Below are 20,656 nucleotides of genomic sequence, written 5' to 3' on the forward strand. Positions count from 1 at the left end.
AATTAATCATGAAAGAATTTGTCATGAAAGACTATTAGGAAATTCAAGAAATTCACAGAATCATCAGCTTGAGGTTTGAAATGATCATGTTAGATGTGGGGAGAGAGATGGCTCGGTGTGCCAAGGTCTTGCTGAATGTTTTATTGCTGCGAAGAGACATCATGACCACAGCAACTCTTATAAAGGAAAACATTTCACTGGGGCTGGCTTACAGTTTCAGATTTAGTCCACTGCCATCATGGCAGGAAGCATGGCAGTGTGCAGGCAGATAGGTGCTGGAGAAGGAGCTGAGAGTTCTGCATCTTGATCTGCAGGCAGCAGGAGACTGCTTCACACTGGCCAGACTTGAGCTTAAAAGACCTCAAAGCCCTCCTCCGCAGTGACACACTTCCTCCAACGAGGCCACACCTCCTAAAAGTGCCACTCCCTATGAGGCAAGCACTCACACATGAATCTATGGGGGCCACTACTATTCAAACTAGCACACTGAGGAAGCGTGAAGACCCGACTTCCTTCCATGTAAAAGTTGGGTTGGCAGCACGTGTTCTGTAACCTAAGTGTGTAGGGAGTGAGGACGGGGGTTCTCTGTCCAGCCAGGCTAGCTCATACTGCAAGGTCCAGGTTCAGTGGCCTCCTGAGGAATGACACCTGAGCTTGACCTCCAGTCACCACAGGCAAGCAGGTGCACACACATACATACAAAAGAAGTGGAGACAATTGTGTTTTAGGTAAAGCAGCTTGGATGGTGTTCACATGTCCTTCTCTGTTAAGGATTTACCATGCTCAAACTTTCTGGGGTGAATGTTTTCAAGTTGTTGGTTTAGAAATTGCCACCAATTTACTTTAAAACATGCTTAAAGGGTTGTATACTTTCATGCTTTTACCCTCATGTAAAACCCAACAGTGGCAGATTAAAAGGGACAAATGAGAACTTATCTAAAGACACACACATAAATGTCCAGTGTTTCCTTGGGCGGCAGGAAATGTCTCTCTCCTCTACTTGACAGAGAAACAATGAGGCACTGGGAAGGGCTAATCCCATTTCACACTCCTCAAGGGGTGGCTGGAAAGCCAGTTTAGTGAAATCTGTGCAGGTTCTGCCTATTGGCTAATGGGCTGTGCTTAGTACCTGTGGTGCTGACAAGTGGCTTGGCAAGAAGAGCAAGCTGTGTGTGAGGACAGCTGACCTGGACACCCCCAGCCGGCTGCATGCTCCACCCCCAGGGACTTCCAGAGCTGAAGAAGCATCCATCTATCAGCACAGCTCTTTGCTAGTTCCACATATACCAATAGGCAGCAGGGAATGCATAGCATAGGGCTGGCCAAGTGAGGCCTGGTTAAGACACAACTCTCGGCTGCCTTTTAAGATGACATTGGCATCTTTTGCCTCGGGTGCTAGCTGTCGGTGGCATTCAGTTGTATGTGCTCCAGTGTCCAGCTGAGCTTTCCATAGAGAGTTGCCTGAGCTTCCCTAGGCTCTTCGGTGCTGCTCTCTCACCATACATGCTGCAGCCATAACCTGACATCATTGTGAAACTCACAAAGGCCAGTAAAAATCAGTGACTCCAAGAAAATGGCTCCTCCCCAAAAGGAGGTGGCAGACAGTGAAGATGATGAGGATGATGAGGATGACAGCAGTGGAGAAGAGGTAGTCATCCCTCAGAAAACAGGCCAACAACCCCAGGAAGGAAGGTAATCATTTCACAACCAAGAAAGGTTAAAGTTGACACACACACACACACACACACACACACACACACACACCACACACACAAGCACTGGTAGCAACCCCTGTTAGAAAGGAAGCTGTCTTTCCAGCTGAGGGGACGAAGCGCAATAAGGATGCCAAGGAGGAAGACAGTGATGAGGAGAGGATGGTGGTGGTGAGGACGAAGATGAGAAGGATTCATTTGAGCTGCCATTTGTGAAAGCAGTGAAAACCAGAAAGGCAGCAGTTGCTGCTCTTGCCTCAAAGGGTGAAGGATGAGGAAGATGAGGAAGAGGAGAGAGGTGAGGAGGAAGATGACTATGAAGAAGGCACTTCAAAGATCATACTGGCCCAATGGGAGAGAGCTCCTGTAAAAGTCGTTCCTAGGAAAGTCAAGAGTGGGGCCGTGAGGAAGATGAAGAGGATGATGAAGAGGGGAAAGAAGAGGAGCCTGTTTTAGCAGCACCTGGGAAATGAAAGAAGGAAATGGCCAAGTGGAAAGAAGCTCCTGATACCAAGAAATAGGAAGTGGAAGAACAACCACACTGTTCAGTCTGCTCATTGGGAATCTTAATCCCGGCAGATCTGCTGCTGCAGAGTTAAAAAGTGCCAAAGACTTTTTACTAAAACTGATCTTGCTGTCAGAACTGGTACAAACAGAAATTTTCGTTACAGAATTATTTGATGACTGTACATAGAAAACATAATTGTTAGCAAAGTACACAGCTTAGATAGATATGGTATTTGTCAGACGCAGTTGGGTATGTTCTGAAGAATTGCAGTTTGAGTGTGCCTCTAAAATCCTCCATAAATAGGAATATTAAAATGGAAAGTTCCTGCCTATTTTAAGGCAAGTGGCTTAGGAAAGGCCTTGTGTTCTTTGACCTGAGGCAAACTCAGCTGGGTGGCCTTGAGCCACCCTACCGTAAAGGTGACACGGTTCGGCCCCTACTGACTTGGGTGGTAGCCCTCCATTCCACCACGACAGTGACATGGCTCAGTGAAATGGGAATTTCTGGTTTTGTTGGAGACTCAGTTGAGCCATGTGATTTTTTTTTTCCTGAAAACTGTCTTGTGAGAGGATATTTTGCTGACGCAGACATGTGAGAGGATGTTTCGTTGAGAATAGATATGGGGTGTTTTTCTGGAAGCTGCCTGGTGAAAAAGCATGTGATGTTTTGCTGGAGCAGACACTTGAGAGGTCATGTGATGTTTAGACAGAGTCTGAGTATAACCCAAAAGACTGGATGATGCTCTTGCACTGGTTTGCCTTGCAACTCTTTGCTGGTCTTCGCTGATGACACTCCTGCATTGGCCTGCCTTGCTTTCTTCGTTGATCTTTGCTTGTCATGACTTCAGAGAGAAAAGCGCCAGGGAAATTTTTGTGGCATTCTGGTTGCTTCTTGCTACTTCCTTGGATTCATGCTGGTTTGGCAGAGCCTCACAGTTTCTTCTGGACTGAGCTGCTGCTACTGTTTTGTGTTTGGTGTTTTAGACTGGACTACCAATATCCAGTCCAAAGAGCTACTTCTAAACAGATCCACATCCCGTTTCCTATTAACCTTCCTTTTCTCCTACCTCTGGCAGATGGGCTAGAAGGGAGATTGAAGGGTTTAAAAACCCTTATTAAAGTAAATTTTGAAAAATGTAAGCCTACAATTCAGTTGCCAAGGGTTTAGGGAAGGAGCTAGAGACTCCTTAAATAAAATCTTTAAAAAAAAAAAAAAAGAGTACCAATATAAGGGCTGGAGAGATGGCTCAGTGGTTAAGAGCACTGACTGCTCTTTGAGAGGTCCTGAGTTCAAATCCCAGCAACCACATGGTGGCTCACAATCATCTGTAATGAGATATGATACCTCCTTCTGGTGTGTCTGAAGTACACTACAGTGTACTTATATATAATGAATAAAATTTTTTTTAAAAAGAGTACCAATATAGAGACTTCTTTTATAAGCAACTGGACCTTTGATAGAGCTCTCTCTTTTAGCTAGGAAGAGCCCTTATGGAAGGAGCTCTGGGCAAGACAGAGGGATTTTCTCTTTGGGCTTGCAGGAACAACAGAGAAGCATCTGGCCGGACACAGGTAAAACAGTATTCTAGGATAGAGAGCTGAGCTTTCATAGGTTTGGAGAAACTCAAGAGAAAGGTAGACTAGCTAGATGGAATGACACACAAAGACCGAAAGAGATTTCTCAAGAGCTAGCAGTTGAGTTGTAGATTAAGGCTTGTAAATAGGTATTTATATATACTTCAAAGTTATCTCCCTGAGCTAGCAAGTTTTTACCTCAGTATATACCTTCTGTGTCTTTATTGGTATAAACATTCGATAATTAAGACAGTTACAAACTTTGGGTATGTGAATTTTAAATCTGCTAAAGACCTAGAGAAGGCCTGGGAACTCACTGGTTTAACAAATGCTTGGTAAAATTAAAGCAGAAGAACAAAAGAGAGAGACAGTTAGAAAGTTCGAGCTGCAAGAACACTTTTTGCCAACATCGTCTTTCAACATTACTGAGGCTGAATGGAGTGTTGAAGATGCCAGAGATCAGATTGGTCAGCAAGGGCGGGAGAGGGAAAGGAATCACTCGTAAGTTTAAGGCAGAAGTCAACTCAGAGAAAGAGTCTAAGAAAAGCAGCGGGCAGAGCTTGATGGGCAGAGCTTGATGGGCAGAGTTCTGCTATACCAGAGAAAAGACAAGGCAAGAGAGAGCTGGGAAAGTGCCTGGAGTGGGGAGGTAAAAACTTCGGCTTAAAGTAACTTTCCTAAAGTACAACAGAAGAAACTCTTCGGGAAGTATTTGAGAAAGCAACTTTTATCAAAGTGCCCCAGAATCCAAATGGCAAATCTAAAGGGCATGCGTTTATAGAATTTGCTTCATTTGAAGATGCTAAAGCTTTAAACTTCTGTAGGAAAATGGAGATTGAGGGCAGAGCAATCAGGCTGGAGTTACAAGGACCCAGGGGATCGCCTAATACAAGGAGTCAGCCATCCAAAACTCTGTCAAAGGTCTGCCTGAGGAAACCCCTGAAGAGACCTTAAAAGAATCATTAGAGGGCTACATTCATGCAAGAAGAGACACTGATCAGGAGACTGGGTCTTCCAAAGGGTTTGGTTCTCCCCTTCCACAGTGGGAAAGATGCCTAAGCTGCCAATGAGGCCATGGAAGATGGTAAAATTGATGGAGAGAAAGTTACCTGTGGACCAACTAACCCTCCATGTGAACGTGGCTGAGGTGAGGGCAGAGGAGGAAGAGGCAGAAATGGTGGCAGAGGCCAGGGAAGCTTTGGAGGTAGCGGAGGCTTCCAAGGCGCCAGAGGACAGAATTCAAGCCATAAAAACAGAAGTCAAAGTTAAAAAAGTTTCTTCTGTTCCTGTCTTCCCCTTTCATTTGAACGAGAGAACTCTGGGGTACTTCCTGTTTCCTGTCCAATGACAAAGTCTTCTGAGGACTTTCCAAGACAGTAAGGACACAACTGTGGAATCTAACTTGGAATGTGAATATGAAATATACACACACACACACACACACACACACACACACACACATCTCATATCAGGAGAGACACCCTGTTGGTTTTAACTGGATATTCATAAAAAGTTTTGTGATATGTTCAAGACAGGGTTGAACTGTTTGGGAACCCAATCTATAAACCAAGCTGGCCTCTAATTCAGTGACCGACTTGCCTCTGCCTCCTGTATGCTGGAATTAAAGGCATGTGCCACCACTACCCAGTCACACAACTTTTAAAAGATGAGTAATAGAGCTTCTCTATATATTCTAAATTTATAGTTTTATCCCATGTGTCAAACCATCTTTTTCCTACAAGAAAATGAGAATGATTCTGATGTGAACGACACTTAATGGTGACATTTTGTTAGAAGCAAAGAGCTGCTGCAGGCCACTGCCTCCTGTGATTTCCCACGGTGGGCTTGTTATCCCATTCCTCTGCTATGAACTGTTTTATGCTCATACAAAGACCATTTTAAACAAGATGCTACGCTAATGCTCCCCGTCTCTACACCCTCACAGCTACATGGTCTACAGAAGAGAGGATGGGTCCAATGACCAGTGGTCACAGTCATGAAGAGGGAGCATTATAGAGCTGGGCATGTGGGGTCAAGGTGAGGGTGAGGATGGTGAAGGTGTCAGAGTTAGCCATAAGATGCCAAGCTATGGTACTTTCTGAGGCTAGCACAGCCACAGGCGGATTCCTGCTGGGATGGGAAGCTGTCAATGGGGAAGACAGAAAGTCCGGGATGTCAGAGCCCCACTTGTTTCTAAAGGAGCTCATGTGCTGCCAGTGCCACCTCCTTGATGCTCTTGCTCCATACAGTCTAGAATTCCAGGCATCTCAGACGAAACAACTGGTTCCACAAGCTGGCCCACCTCTCCTTGCCCTCCGGCCCTTCCCCTTGGTAATCTCCCCTGGCTTGGTTTCACAGAAGAAAAGGGAAATGTGCTGCTTTCAATGCTGATGGAAAATCCTGTGTGCCATCACTGTCCAACACAGATGAGGAGAAAGAGCCTGAAAGAACTTCTTGGGCTGGAGATGGTTCAGTGGGAGAAGGTGTTTGCGCCAAGCCTGACACCTGAGTTTGAACTCCAGGTCCCACATGGTGGAAGGAGAGAACTGGCTCCAGCAAGTTATCTTCTGACTTCCACACATATTCTGGGGACACACACACACACACACACACACACACACACACACACACACACACACACACACCATATATACACACTACATACATACATACATACATACATACATACATACATTCATACACACACACACTGAATGTAAGTTTTTAAGAGTTTTAAGGTCACTCATGACACTTTTAGGGGACAAAAGATAGAATCAGAGTCTGTTGAGTTCTAGCATGGGGCAGCGATTTTTCTCATGGGGTAGATGAAGTCAGAAGGACTGCTAGGTTCACAGTCTGGGTTGAACTGTGTGCTTCTCCAAGCACAAAACCACCTGGCACAAAAATATGGACATCCTTTTCAATGAATCTGGGGGCAGAGTTTACAGATGAAAATAAATGGAAACTTAGAAGGTTTATAAAATTGTTATTTTTGAGAAAGACAAAAAAACCAACCAAACAAACAACAACCTTCCTCCAATATTTTAAGGCCACAAACCACAGCCTGTCTCTCAGTCTTAGCTGTTTGGGCATGGGCTGTCATGTCAAGCCAGCTGGAGTGCTGGCTTCTTCCTTAGTTTAACTGCTGTGTCCTGTGATGTTGGAGCATCTCCCTCATAAACAACATCACACTAATCTGGCTGCCTGGTTCCCCCTGTCCCTGTTCTGCAGTGTGGGCCTCACCATGACCACACCTCAGGGTTAGTGTAGAATGGCTTCTTCCATGTGTTCCTGGCAGGGAACACACACCATGTTTTGTTTTTTATTTATTATTTATTTATTATATAAGTAAACTGTAGCTGTCTTCAGACACACCAGAAGAGGGCATCATATCTCATTACAGATGGTTGTGAGCCATCATGTGGTTGCTAGGATTTGAACTCAGGACCTCCGGAAAAGCAGTCAGTGCTCTTAACCACTGAGCCATCTCTCCAGCCCCACACACCCAGTTAACAACATAATGGACACATGGGAGACAGGGCTGGGGCCCACCTCCAGCTTCCAGTTAAAGAACATGGAATCAGTTCTATTATCCAGGCATTTCTGTAGGGCATCTGCTCAGGAAGCTTCCTGATCTGGGAAAAACAAGGTCAGTGAGTTACACAGTACACCAAAGCCAGACAGCTGTCCATAATTTCCATTTTAATATAAATGGGGCTCTGTCCCTGATAACTTCAATTGGAGAATTACATAGTTTGATTGGGCATCAGCATTTAGTAACATTCACTTCAACATTATAGAGCATTTAAAATACAAAAATAAGTCTTTTAATTAAAAAGAGTATATAAGCAGCCCAGTAATGTCCAGAAACAACCCAAAGTCCACAGGCAGGGAGATCTCGGCTGAGCCTAATGATTACATGAGCTATGAGGCCCAAGGCAGTTTGATACAGAATTTTCTGACTTCTAGATAATTTCTTGTCCAGCAGAAGACATTAGAAAAGAGGCTGCGGTGAGCCACCCCACTCAGAATGTTCCTGGCCTTCTGCAGAGGACAGTGGGATTACCTGAGAGGCAGACAACCTCTGCAGGGAGCCCTGACTATCATTTGAATAGGTGGGCATCCAAGCAAGATGTACGGGATGTGCACTGGCCATCATGTGAGGATTCAAACTCAACTGGAATCTTCCTTTGTCCCGTTTGCATCTTCTAATGATTGCTGGTATGGTTAAAATGGCCCTGCAATGGTGAAAGAACACATTGTGAGTATTAATTCACACTATATTCATTAACAGGCTTCAGTTAGATAGTCACCAACACTAGAATAACTAAGCTAGCCTAGGGTGATGACAGATGCCTATAATTCCAGCACATGTGAAGCTATAGCAAAAGCATGGCCAGCCTATGCTACAGAATAAGTTCCAGGCCAGCCTGGCCTTCACAGTGAGTCCATCTCAAAAAAAAAAAAAAACCAGTAATAATTAATATATTAACAGGGGAGGGAGACACACACACACACACACACACACAGACACACACACACACACACACACACACACACACATACACACAGAGTGTATAGGCTAGCTGTTGTGTACCACCTCTGGAGTATGGAGTACTGGGATTACAGAAGTGATACCAGGCCCAGCTTGTCCTAGTAAATAACGGCTTCTAAGTCATAACTTATATGTGTATTAATGCTCATTACACTGTAACTAAGGTACTTATAAGTATTCCTAATACCACATACAATAGTATAAACAAATGTTACATGTTCTATTACTTGGAGAAAAAGAATGAAAATATCATTCAGCTAGTCATAAAATAAAAATTTAAACATGCTATTGGAATACCTAATCAAGATTCAGAACAATAGCAGTGTGGTTTGATACCCATATGGATATCTGGAAGCATCCCAGGATCATAATTGTCTCCACTAGGGTACCTCACCATCCTCCTGATGCAGGCCTCTCATGGCCACACAGAAGTAGATGGGAGAACCAGATGACTAAGGATGGCAGCTGGCCAGGCACTGCACTACTGTGCAACAAGAGGTCCTATCAAAGGAACTTTTGGCCAAAGGCAAAAGAAGGCTGGACATCCCTGCCTAATGGATTTGCTGAGGGGGCTAAGATCCAGAAATGCTGGGTGGCCAGGAAACAAGGAGATGACCATCCAGCCAAAGGTCTCATTCATTTTCCAGAAAGCACGTGCTGCCAAGGGGAGAGACTCAGGCCTTGCCTGGAGAAGAATGGCAGGCGGCCACATACCCATTTTATGCCAATGGCTCTGTGGCTCACCTTGTGTAGCGATATTTGGTTAGCCAGCTCTGTGCTGTGTTCCCAGCGGGGTGTGTAGGGCAGGTCACATGGGCACACCCGCCCAAGAGTTATTTGGATTTGTGAATGAAAGACATACATATATGTCAGATAATTTTGATATCTTAGGTAGCTCAAAAGCTACTTCTAATCCTTCCCATGGCTAGTAAACATTCCCCTCTGGTATTCTGGAATTAATTTCTTTAAAATCTGTATTTCATCTCTGTTACCCCAGATCCAATTGAAGAAGTAGCCATTAGAGCCATTTACCTGAATTTTTATATGGCTGGTGTGTCCTACACCCCGATTCTCTTCTTCTCTCTCCCAAGCTAGGGAATTCTTAAAGTCCTGCCTCTGTCTGTCCTGCCCAGTTATTGGCTGTTGGCATCTTTATTTACCAACTGGAGTCAACTGTTGGCAGGATCCCTCAGTGGCTTACATTTATACACTCTTTTGGGGACCAAAATTAATATTACAACACAGGCAGCATTAGGCCAAACCCTCTCCACTGCCCCCTTTTTGTCCAATTAAAAAGGCTCTTTTCTCTCAAACATAAATTGAGCACAACAACAGCAATTATGTAAATTACAAAGTACGATATATAATTAAAATCTAGTTAATCCTATTAGTCAATAGATACTTTATTATCTATCTTAACTTAAAGAGCTTATAATTTTAGATTTCAGTTGTCTTGATTTTAGCTTGCATTACCACCTGAAAATCTGTATCATCTCTCTCAATGTTAAATCTGATTAGGAGACTACAACTAGTCTTCAACTCCATTAGAAATCCGAGAACAAAATAAATATAACCTGAATATAAAGAAAGCATAAAAGCATAGCTTCCAAAACTTAAAAAAATTATAGAGACAGCTGACTACCTGGATAGCCCCTTCTGGCCCAGAACTGACAGACCTTGAAATATAGCAGGAATAGGAAGGACTAGCTTACCCTGTCTTGGTAGAGCTTAGTAGTCAACTATCCCACATCGGTTTGTCCTCTTTGGACAGTATTTTGTCTATAGGTGAATAGGGCAATTTTTGTCTAGTGGCAACCTTGTCATTATTGGAGTAACTCTATGTGGAGGTTTTGATGTTTAATTTCTTCTTTGAACTGTGAAGGAGGGGTATTGTCAGGAGGAGACATGTCTCTAGTCAAAATTTCTAATAATAATAAAATGATTAAATGTCGGATGGATTTCTGATGTTTTTGAAGACTATGTATGTATGTATGTATGTATGTATGTATGTATGTATGTATGTATATTATATCTAAACTGTTAAAGCTTGACTATTCTTAGCTATTTTTATTTGATTAAATTGAAAACACTTCATTATAATTAAATCAGAATCTAGTATAGCCGTAAGTTTACTATCTGGCCCTTAACCTGTGCTATTTAATCATCTAAACTGTCTGTAATAGCAGCTATTAGAAAGACTAGGACTAAGCCTTACATTTTTAAACGAGTTGTATAGGCACAATGTCTATTTAAGGGTAACAATGTTAATTATAAATTTTGTATCAATATAGAAATTTATACCAAAGAAAAACTTAAATCTATATCAATCTATAAATTCTGTACCAATGCACTCTTGTAAACACTTTTAGAGACCAAAATTAACATTTTAACACAAACAACATTAGGCCAAACTCATTTCACATCTGTGACATGAAAAAAAATGCTATGAAAGCCAGAATACACACATGTGTGACTATCTTATGAGGCAGAGGCATTTAAGGAAATGAGAATGACATTACGGTCAGAATGTTCTAGAACCATGACAACAGGAGCTTGGTGTGCATGTGGCACACAGGCAGGATTAGAATATCTGCCTGAAAGGTCAAGATCATTGAGGTTAAGAGGACACTATATATCATGATAGAGAATGGTGGAGTGTTTGCTTCTCAAGAACATGTGAGAGCATATGTGAGGACATATGAAAACTTATATACATGATCTAAAGAATATATACAGCCAGGCATGATCTAAAGAATATATACAGCGCTTGGGAGGCAGAGGCAGGTGGATATCTGTGAGTTCAAGGCCAGCCTGGTCTACAAAGTAAGTTCTGGGACAGCCAGGGCCACACAGAAAAACCTTGTCTCAAAAAGCAACAACCACAACAAAAATGAACTAACCAGCTAAACAAAAAAAAAGAACATATATAAATATATAACATACAAGATCATCATTTAAGAACATACAACATAAAAGATCATATAAGAACATCTAAGAATATCATATAATAACATAGATCATAAGTAAATACAAAAACCACACAAGAATATCTACCTAAGAATATCATAAGATCATATATCATCATAGAAAATATTCATATAGCACACACAAGAACACACAAGATCATAGAAAAACATCTCAGAACATCACACAATATAAGGATCATATAAAAGTCAAGAGTACAGAATATAAGATCATAGAACATCATGTAAGATCATAAAAAAATCATAAGAACATACAAGATCATAAACATAAGAATATACACAAAACATGAAATCATAGACTCTAAGAATGTCATATAAAAACATACAAAATCATAGAAGAATATCTATGATCAAGTAAATGCATGTAAGACTACAGAAGAATATCGTCTAACAGCCAAGATCATAGAAGACCATCATATGAGAACATAAGAGATTATAAAGAACACACAGGCCATGTGCCCAAATCCTTGAAGAATGACACACACGACAGGTATCCCTTTAGAAATAAAGTCCCCAGGCTGGAGAGATGGCTCAGCGGTTAAGAGCACTGACTGCTCTTTTAGAGATCCTGAGTTCAAATCCCAGCAACCACATGGTGGCTCACAACCATCTGTGGTGAGATCTGGTGCCCTCTTCTGGTGTGTCTGAAGACAACTACAGTGTACTTATATATAATAAATAAACAAATAAATTTTCAGAAAGAAAGAAAGAAAGAAAGAAAGAAAAGGAAAGAAAAGAAAAGAAAAGAAAAAAGAAAAGGAGAGAAAAGAAAAAGTCCCTCCTATGGTTCTTAAGGACATTCAGGGACCAGGACAACAGTTTTCCAGAAAGAGAATGCAGTATGTCCCCCATTTCTCCACAGGACTCTTCTTCCATGGGGCTCTTGTGTGCTATGGGACTAGGTCTGGAGAAGTTTGGGAGGTTACTGGAGAGGGTGGGGGCCTCCCCTACAGGAAAATCCAGGATCTGGGGATGAGATTGGATGAACACCTCTTAATCAATTCCATTCTAATCATGCCATTGCTTTCACAAAGCTTGAAAAACAAATAGTTTTTCTCTTCTATTAAAATGGTCTTCCCTGAGACATTTCACTTCTGCGCCCACTTAGACTTAGAAGAGGGATGGAAAGCAGAACCTGTAGACTCAAGCTCCAGGACAGGTCACACCAACACGAGCACAGGGACTCCAGTCTTCAGAAGCTGGCCACTGACATTCCCTCACACCGTCCCTAAATCCCCACTCACCACCAACTCACTCCTCATTTTTAAATTTTGTTTTGTGAAACAGGGCTTCATGTAAACCTGTCTGGCCTCCAACTCTACATGTAGCAAAAGCTGATCTTAAACTCCTAGTCCTTCTGCCTCCATTTTCCAAGTGCTACAATTACAGGCATATGTTACCATGTCCAGCTTTGGCTCCTGTGTCTTCCACATTTGTCCCAGTTTGTAAGTCTCTCAGGTCAGGTCACAAGGCCCACAATGACACACAGAGATCAAGGGGCTGAAGCCCTAAGATGCTGGGACTCAAAGGTGACATACACCCAACACCAGAAGCATGTCTGATGGGATGGTCTGCTCGGCAGAGCTAAGCTCTGGTGAAGTTAAGGGCACAGACCAAGGCTTGCAGTGTCTTGGCAGTACAGCTCATTGCAGACAAATAGAAAGTCTGCTTCTTTTGGGAAGACTTGCATAGGGAATATAAAGCAATGGTGGAAGATATGACAAAATACCAGGCTTTTCTCATTAAGCAAGATGATACTCGTTTTGTATGTACGTATGTGCAAGCCACAAGATATATGTGGAAGTCCGAGCTCAACTTTTGGGGATCTTGGGGATGGAATTTAGGTCCTCGGGACTAACAGCAAATACCTTTCCCTGCGGAACATCTCATAGGCCCCAGGTTCTTATTTGCTTCTACTATTGAGATGGAAATAGACTCACGTCCAGTGGTTTCCAGATGTGCTCACTGCTTCCTCAGGACCAAACCTATCAATCAAGAATTCTATTTCCAACAAATCTATCTTTCAACAGTGATTTAGAAATTAAGACATTCTTAGACAAACAAACATAGAAAGCCCCCTGTGGTAGGCCTGCTGAAATCCTGAAATTCACGAAGGACAATTGACAGTAACCACCTGTGTGAGAAGGATAACATTGGTGAGGCTTCTTTTTCTGGATTATTATTAGAGAATAGGACTCTATGGCTTTGCGTATCCCTCTGTTCTGCCATCTGGCTTAGTAGTTTACCTACAGGCTTTCCTGGGTATTTTATGTAGATTTAATCTGGAAACAACTTAAATGTTTCTGGTTGTCCTTGTCACTTCTTGTGCTTCTTTGTTCTTGCCTTGCTGTGCCAGCTGGAAATTCTAGAACACAGAGCAGGAACAGCCATAGCAAGTGTCCTGGTCTTCCTCCTCGACAATGGAAACACTTCTAGGAAGTATGGTGTCAAACTTTTAGCAGGATAAATTCTGCTCATGGCTTGCTTAATTAAGTCACATTTGTTTTTGTTTTCTGTCTGTCCGTCCTTCCTTCCTTCCTTCCTTCCTTCCTTCCTTCCTTCCTTCCACCAGAGTCCTGCTACACAGTCCTGGATAGCCTAGAACTCCTATGTAGTTATAGAGTCCAGTTCACCACAATCCTGGCTCAGCTTCCTGACTTTTAAGGAGCAAAGGGTTAAAGGTGTGTGCCACACACAGCTTATGAATTATTATGAGCAGGGCCTGGATCTAACAGTGAAGCGCAATGATCGCTTGTGTCCAGTTCTCTGTTAAACCACCCAAGAGTTCTTTTATATTGGGAGTTGTAAGCCAAAGCAACAACAAACCTACCAGGAACAGTAGATTTTTGACAACTTTCTTGGTTTCTGCTACTGTTAGTGGCCTGTGTATATTCCCTTCTAGAAATAATTTTGGTAACTATGTATTCTGGGAGAAAGGAAGCTGAGCCCTCCAGTCAGAAGCCTAGGGCAGAGGCCACTTGCCCACAAGCTACAGACCCCTGAACATGGCAATGGTGTTACTCCAAGGTGCTAGTGAGAGGTCCTTCAAAGAAAATCCATCACTTCTTTTTAACAGATCTTTGTAGCGATCAAGGGACATACCTGTAGCAGCTTGGTCTTATAAGTCTATGGAAATTCAAAACTGAAGGGTTTTTAGTTTTTATTTTAGTGACACAAAGACCCTAGAGTCCTCAGCACCTTAAAATGACCTAAATAACACAGCTATAATTTTAATTCTTATCTGGTCACTATATTCCAGAGAAAACATGAATGGCTAGGTGCTATCAGAATGACATTTGAGAAGCCATTGGTCTATCCCAACTCAGCCTGGGCCACACTCCTCCCTGAGCCAGTTCACCCACTCACAGGATCAATGAACCAGATGGGATCTTAACCAAGATTCTCTGGGCACTGAGAATAGTCCAGAGAATCAGGACATCATTGCCACTCCTCTTGGAGGGGGTGAGGCAGGCTGCAGCACCACCAGTGTGGCTTGTGGCACTCGCATGCTGCCTGCAGGCCACAGCTAGTCAAATGTAGAGCTTGATCCCTCTCTCTCCAGACTAGGGAGGGAGGGAGGGAGGGAGGGAGGGAGGGAAGGAGAATATAAGTTATTGAATAAGACAATGTCCAAAATCAACTTGGAATGAGGGGTCTTCATAAAGGGCTTTCTTCCCACAGTTTTCTCCCCTGTAACTTCACAGATTTCCTTTATAACCCCACTTGTAATGCCTCTCTCTTACAGACCCCTTCACACATCATGAATCTTTCCCTTATAACTTCCCCTTTGTGACTCTCCCTTAAAACCACCTTCACAGATGTCTCTTATAACTCCCACTCTTTATGAATCTCCCTTACAAAAACCTTCCTGTCACAGATGTCATTGTAAGTCCCTACTTTCTTGGATATCCTTTACGACCCTAACTCTTCATCCCCATTGCCATGTCCAGTCACAGCGCCAGGGACTTGGACCTGACCGGAGCAGAAAGAATAGAGGATGACAAACAGACAAATGGACAGGAGACTGAGGTTGGGTGGTCTGTGCTCGCTGATGGAGAAACCACAGCACCCCAAAAGTACAGCATGTTTAGTATAAAGTTGAACGTGAAGGTGGGGCTACAGCATGCAGCTGGACAAAGATGCTGGATTATTACATAAAGACCAACTGGACGAAGATGCTGGATTAGTACATGAAGACCAACTGGATCAAGGAGGCAGGTTTAGCTGATCTTGGTAGGATCAGTGTTCAGACCCTAAATATCTGGCTGGGGAAAGCTCTGGTGGGCATTTTCTGCACACACTATCATGCACACATGGACCAAAAGGGAAGGCTTTGCCATCTTCCCTCTGAGCCCCACTCCCGGGGAGATGTTGCCACTTCTCCATGGGTCTAAGGCCCTAGGATCCTTGACACTCACTCCTGTGCCTATGACAGTAATACTCATTTGCTCAGGACTTTGCTCCCTCTAGCTCTCGGAGGACTCGTGACAGGGCTTCCTCTGCTTCTCACATTTCATGGCTCTTGTTTATAATCCCACCCCTCTTCATGCTCTACACTATGACCCAAGCCCTCACAGATCCTCTGTTTACTCTGCAGCCCCCTGGAAGCATCGGAATGCCTCACCTGATTGGTCTGGACTGACAGGGAGCAGCAGTGTTTCCATGGCCGAGCTGACTACAGAGAATGACAGTCGAGGGCCCAGTCATTTGCAGAATGAAAGGGAATCTGCAGGTAACAGTCCTCACCCATTGTGCGTAGAAGTGTAAGAGAAGGAAAAGCAGTGGCCTGACAACTGTGGGGACAGACTCTTAAGTGCCTCAGAACCACACTACTCCCACACTCATTGGAATCCTCAGAGCAGGTGACATGGGGCTGAGAGGAGATGGCTCTGAGTGATGACACATAACACAAGCTGAACTGGGACAGTTAGAGGGGGAAGGGTCAGCAACTGCTCGTGTCTATGATCTTAGCACTTAGAGGCTGAGGCAGGAGGATTACAACTACTCTAGGTCAGTCCAGGCTACACGATAAGGTCAAGGCCAGGCTCTGCTATGCAGTGAGACCTTGTCAATCAAACAAGCAAGCATCAAAACTCCCATGTCAGCAGTCACTGAAATAGACGCCACCGTATGAATGAGGTAGATCAGAAGGAAAGATCACGTGCAAATGTAGAGAGACTGAACATATCTTGAGGAAAGGTCCATGCCTTCATGAGAAACAACTCAGTGACTAAAACCTGACAGAGTGCTGTGCAGTGGTGGCACACACCTTTGATCCAGCACCCGGGAGGCAGAGGCAGATGGATCTCTGTGAATTTGAGGCCAGCCTGGTCTACAGAGTGGATTCCAGGACAGTCTAGGGTATACAAAGAAACCCTGTCTCAGAAAACAGAAAACCATGACAGAGGACTAAAAGATGGCTTGACAGAAAAAAATGCATGCATGCATGAGGACTTTGATTCTAATCCCAGGAATCCATGAAAAGACAAGCAGTCGTGGAAGTCCACACCTGGGAGGAAGAGATAGGGAATTCTGGGGCAATCTGGCCAGCTGGACTAGTCAGAGTTAGTGAGCTCCAGTTTCAGTAGGAGGCCTTGCTTCAGTAAATAAGTGGACAGGGATCATGGAAAGCACTCGATGTCAGGTTAGAGCTTTCACACATGTTCAAACACGTATTTATGTCCACACTCATGAAAGCACACCACACACATATAAATACATACATGTGCAAATAAACAGATAAAAGGCAGCTGAGGGGCAAGGAGCTCAGGTCCTAGGAGACTGCTTTGCTCTGCCTAGGATTCAGAGCTGGAAAAATCAGTTGGAGCAGCACACTACAGAAACATATAAAGAGGCTTAGGTCACAAGCGGCTTTAGGGGAAAGTCACCAAACAAGCTGAGAGATACACGTGAGACCGCTGTTAGGGATTCCACGTGAACTAACCTAACATAGCCTCTGCCTCCATCAGAGACAGGGGAGCCATCCTGAGTCAGGCTGGGAGTGGTGAGCAGGCAAGGAAGCACTCCTGTGCATGCGGGCAAGTGGCTATGAATGAGCCTGAGGTTAATAAAGTCCTCTGGAGTTTGCAGTTGCTGCCCACCAGTGATTTGCTCCTAAGTACTGCTCCCTGGGATCCTGCATCTCTAAAAACACTGTTTGCTTTTTATTTAACACTGAACCTTTTGATGTTTTAAAATATAAGAATAGTAAGTGTCTTATTATTTTAAAAGCTTAGGAGAGCAACTAGCTGTATTATGAGAGAAAGAAGATATAGGCAGAGCAGTCTGTTCAAATAGCAGGAGGTGTGACTTTCCAAATTCACATTTCAGTCTTTATTTACATAAGACTTTTAGAAACAGTGGGTGTAAATATTAAACCGCCTGAGCCTGAGTCAAATTTTATTGAGAGTAACTACAAATAAAAGGAAACTGATTTTTTAAAGTCAGTTTCTGAAATTTAGATGAAAAGAATATTGAGCATTAACCAAAAAAAATTATATTTACATATCAATGTAGGTTTTCTGCTCATAGATTCATTTCCTATGAAACTAAAGGAGGCAAGCTTGGGGAATTAGAAAGGAGCAGAAAACCCTAAGCAAACAGGTACTGTTGTTCAAACATAATATTAGTCAAAAGGACCCAATCAGGTGCTTGAGCTAATTTTTTTTCTCCTTTAAGCCATTCATTCCAGAACACAAGCTATCCGAGTGTCAGGAACTCACACAAATTCCAAATGTGCCTCTGACAGACAGGAGGAGTTGAAAGCTATATCCCAGGGATATAAAGTTGGGGGGAAGAAAAAGAGCCAGCCAGTTGCAACCAGAGAGGCAATTTAACCACAGTGGGGGACAATTCTCAAGGAAAGTATGACCTATCTGCATCCTAGGGTATATCTGGCAGCCATGGGAACCAACCTAAATACACTGAATTCAAATTACTGCATGTTGATCAGAACCACAGCATGCATGCAACAGGATGCTCTGCAGACAGACAACAGAGTGTAGCAACGCACACCTCCATGCAGGAAGCGCAACACTGACGTTTGTTTTTGCAGTGCTCTGATGACTTCAGCTACTCAGATTCCTGTGAATGGCAGCTAGCAGGGTGCCAGGTCTGTCTGGTGCAAAAATCAGTGCCTGTCATTGTAAAACCCAGCAGCCAGTCAGCTGAAGACGCTTGTAAGTTATGGACTCAATCTTTTGCTCATCAGAACAGCAATTCACTTCTCTGAAGATCTTTAGGGGGCAATCTCTGACACTCAGACTCAGCCACAAGCTCACTCTCCTGGTTTCTATGTGGAATTTAAATACAGTTCTATTTTATTACAATATTGAGATTTCAAATTTAAAATAAAAAACCCAAGAATTACAGAGGTTATCAAAAACATATTAACTTGTTCTTAGAGTAAGTTCAATATTAATAACAAAGGCATTATTATGCTAATATATACTTTATGATATTCCACCCTACAGCAGAGGCTGAGAACTGACTGGCGGTCTTTGACCTCCCTTTACTTTGAACCGATGGTGTGAACACTGTGCTTCCTTCAGAGATCCACAGCTTATGCAAAGTTTATGGAAACCACTAGAAAAGTTATGCAGAAGAGGGAACACTCAATGCTGATTGCCACTGAGATAATTTAAATAAGGTCACATGTCTTCTCCATGATGACCGTCATGGTCTATATTGGAGCCTGGCAGAGGGTCAGCTTCTTTCCCTCAAGGTTGCTTTCTGGTCACCAGCACTCCATGAACATTGCTTTTTAGGAGAAATTTAAAAAATATTTATAATTTCTATTTCTGAATATAAAGCCAGAACATTTTTTTAACCTCAACAGAATACTAAGAATAGCTCAAACCAACCTTTAGCTTTATTTACATGTGCCATTTCTCATGTATGTAATTACAGATCTTATTGACTGCTTTGCAGATGTGATGTTTAAGAACTCTCTCACTCGTGCCTCAGTGAGGTGACACTTACAGATTCCCCCGCGATACATCTCAGGCAAGGCTGGGCTGAACCCCTTCCACCGTTCTGCAGAATCTAGAAAATGAATCACAGACATACGTGTTTCAGTCTAGGGATAGTCACAGTTTTATTAAATAAATTCTATGAGCTCACAGTAGGTTTGCTGGCAAGAGGGACATACCATTGAGCTCAGCCTCTCCTGGCTACACTCTGGTTGTGGTGCAGGCAGGACGAGTGGCCTTGGCTCCTGGTCCTCTGTGCTCCAGGACAGCAGGGCACAGGTGGTTAGTAGGTGGCCACTGCACTCAAGTCCACCTGCTTCTGACCTCCTGCACACCCGTTTCTGAAAAACAAAATTTCATTTCAGATGACCTCAGACTACATATAGCACTGACTGAATTTACGTTTGGAAAACTTCAGCTCCAAAAACAGACCCCTGTGAAGGTGGGAAACTTTATAGACCATGTATGGAGATGCCTTTCAGGACTAACAGCCATCACTTACGTTTAACCTTGTTAGTTCAGCACTGTCTGTAGTTACTTGCCTTGATAGATTTAAAATAGTCATTTTAAACAATTTTGGCTGAAATTCTGGTAATAAACTATTGTGACTGGTTTATTGAAAACGTACCAAACCTATAAATTCTGTTCAAGAAACTACTTATATGCTTCAACACATCTTGCTTAGCATCGAGCTGCATTCACTCTTAACGCAGCACACATGGCTCACTTGTGAATAATTCTCTTACTGGCAGGGAAGAACAAATTACTTTTATTGATCTCAGAGACTGCACACACAGCCTGTAACCAGGTAATTTGGGGGAAAGGTAACATTGGTTTTTGCATCCACATGAAGTAAAGAAGGTTAATTACAAAGGTAGTCAGTTCTTCAACACTTCAGAAGAAAGTATCATGTTCTAACACCCCAAGACACAGTCCTAGAGCCATCATGCTCTGGGTGACAATCAGGAGGACCCCTGTAAACACTCACCAGGTCCAGGGCCAGGGCCAGCATATCCCTCCTATAGCCACCCAGAAAGGCCTATTTCTGGATACCTCCCAACTCAGAAAACATTTCCTACTATGGTCTGCTGCTCTCCAATGCCTATACTCAGTTGTAAACCACTGTCCTTGCCAAGAATGAGTTTCCCCATTGGTGTTTATTATCTATGGTATTATTTATTTAATAATTCCCAGTGACTTTTAAATTTTATTTATTCATTAAAAGTTTCAAATATATAGTGAGTTTTAGTCATTATCATCTATATTAGTTATTTTTGCTATAATAAAATAATAAAATTATATATTTTCTATATTTCTATTTTTACTTTGATAAAACACCATGACTAAGGCAAC

The 20,656-nt window shown here is 42.9% G+C and overlaps 1 protein-coding gene and 2 pseudogenes across 2 annotated transcripts in view; 2 read left to right on the forward strand and 1 right to left on the reverse strand.

The window, feature by feature from the left end:
- Positions 1-1,518: 1,518 nt before the first annotated feature.
- On the forward strand, positions 1,519-2,406 carry Ncl-ps4 (nucleolin, pseudogene 4; annotated as a pseudogene).
- A 1,837-nt stretch (positions 2,407-4,243) lies between these two features.
- Ncl-ps6 (nucleolin, pseudogene 6) lies at positions 4,244-5,063 on the forward strand (annotated as a pseudogene).
- A 2,416-nt stretch (positions 5,064-7,479) lies between these two features.
- C1h10orf143 (similar to human chromosome 10 open reading frame 143) overlaps positions 7,480-20,656 on the reverse strand; it is a 39,992-nt gene continuing 26,815 nt past the window's right edge. The window contains exons 2-4 of one of the 2 annotated variants that reach the window (NM_001401704.1): positions 19,483-19,644; positions 19,314-19,376; positions 7,480-8,032 (exon numbers count right to left, since the gene is read on the reverse strand). In NM_001401704.1, the coding sequence (NP_001388633.1) occupies positions 8,003-8,032; positions 19,314-19,376; positions 19,483-19,644 (255 nt within the window). In that variant the 3' untranslated portion in view covers positions 7,480-8,002. Of the gene's footprint in view, positions 8,033-19,195; positions 19,377-19,482; positions 19,645-20,656 lie in introns of both variants that reach the window. The other variant, XR_005499517.2, reaches the window with a different exon arrangement.

This window comes from Rattus norvegicus, chromosome 1 (assembly GCF_036323735.1).
Source record: "Rattus norvegicus strain BN/NHsdMcwi chromosome 1, GRCr8, whole genome shotgun sequence".
Lineage (NCBI taxonomy): Eukaryota > Metazoa > Chordata > Mammalia > Rodentia > Muridae > Rattus > Rattus norvegicus.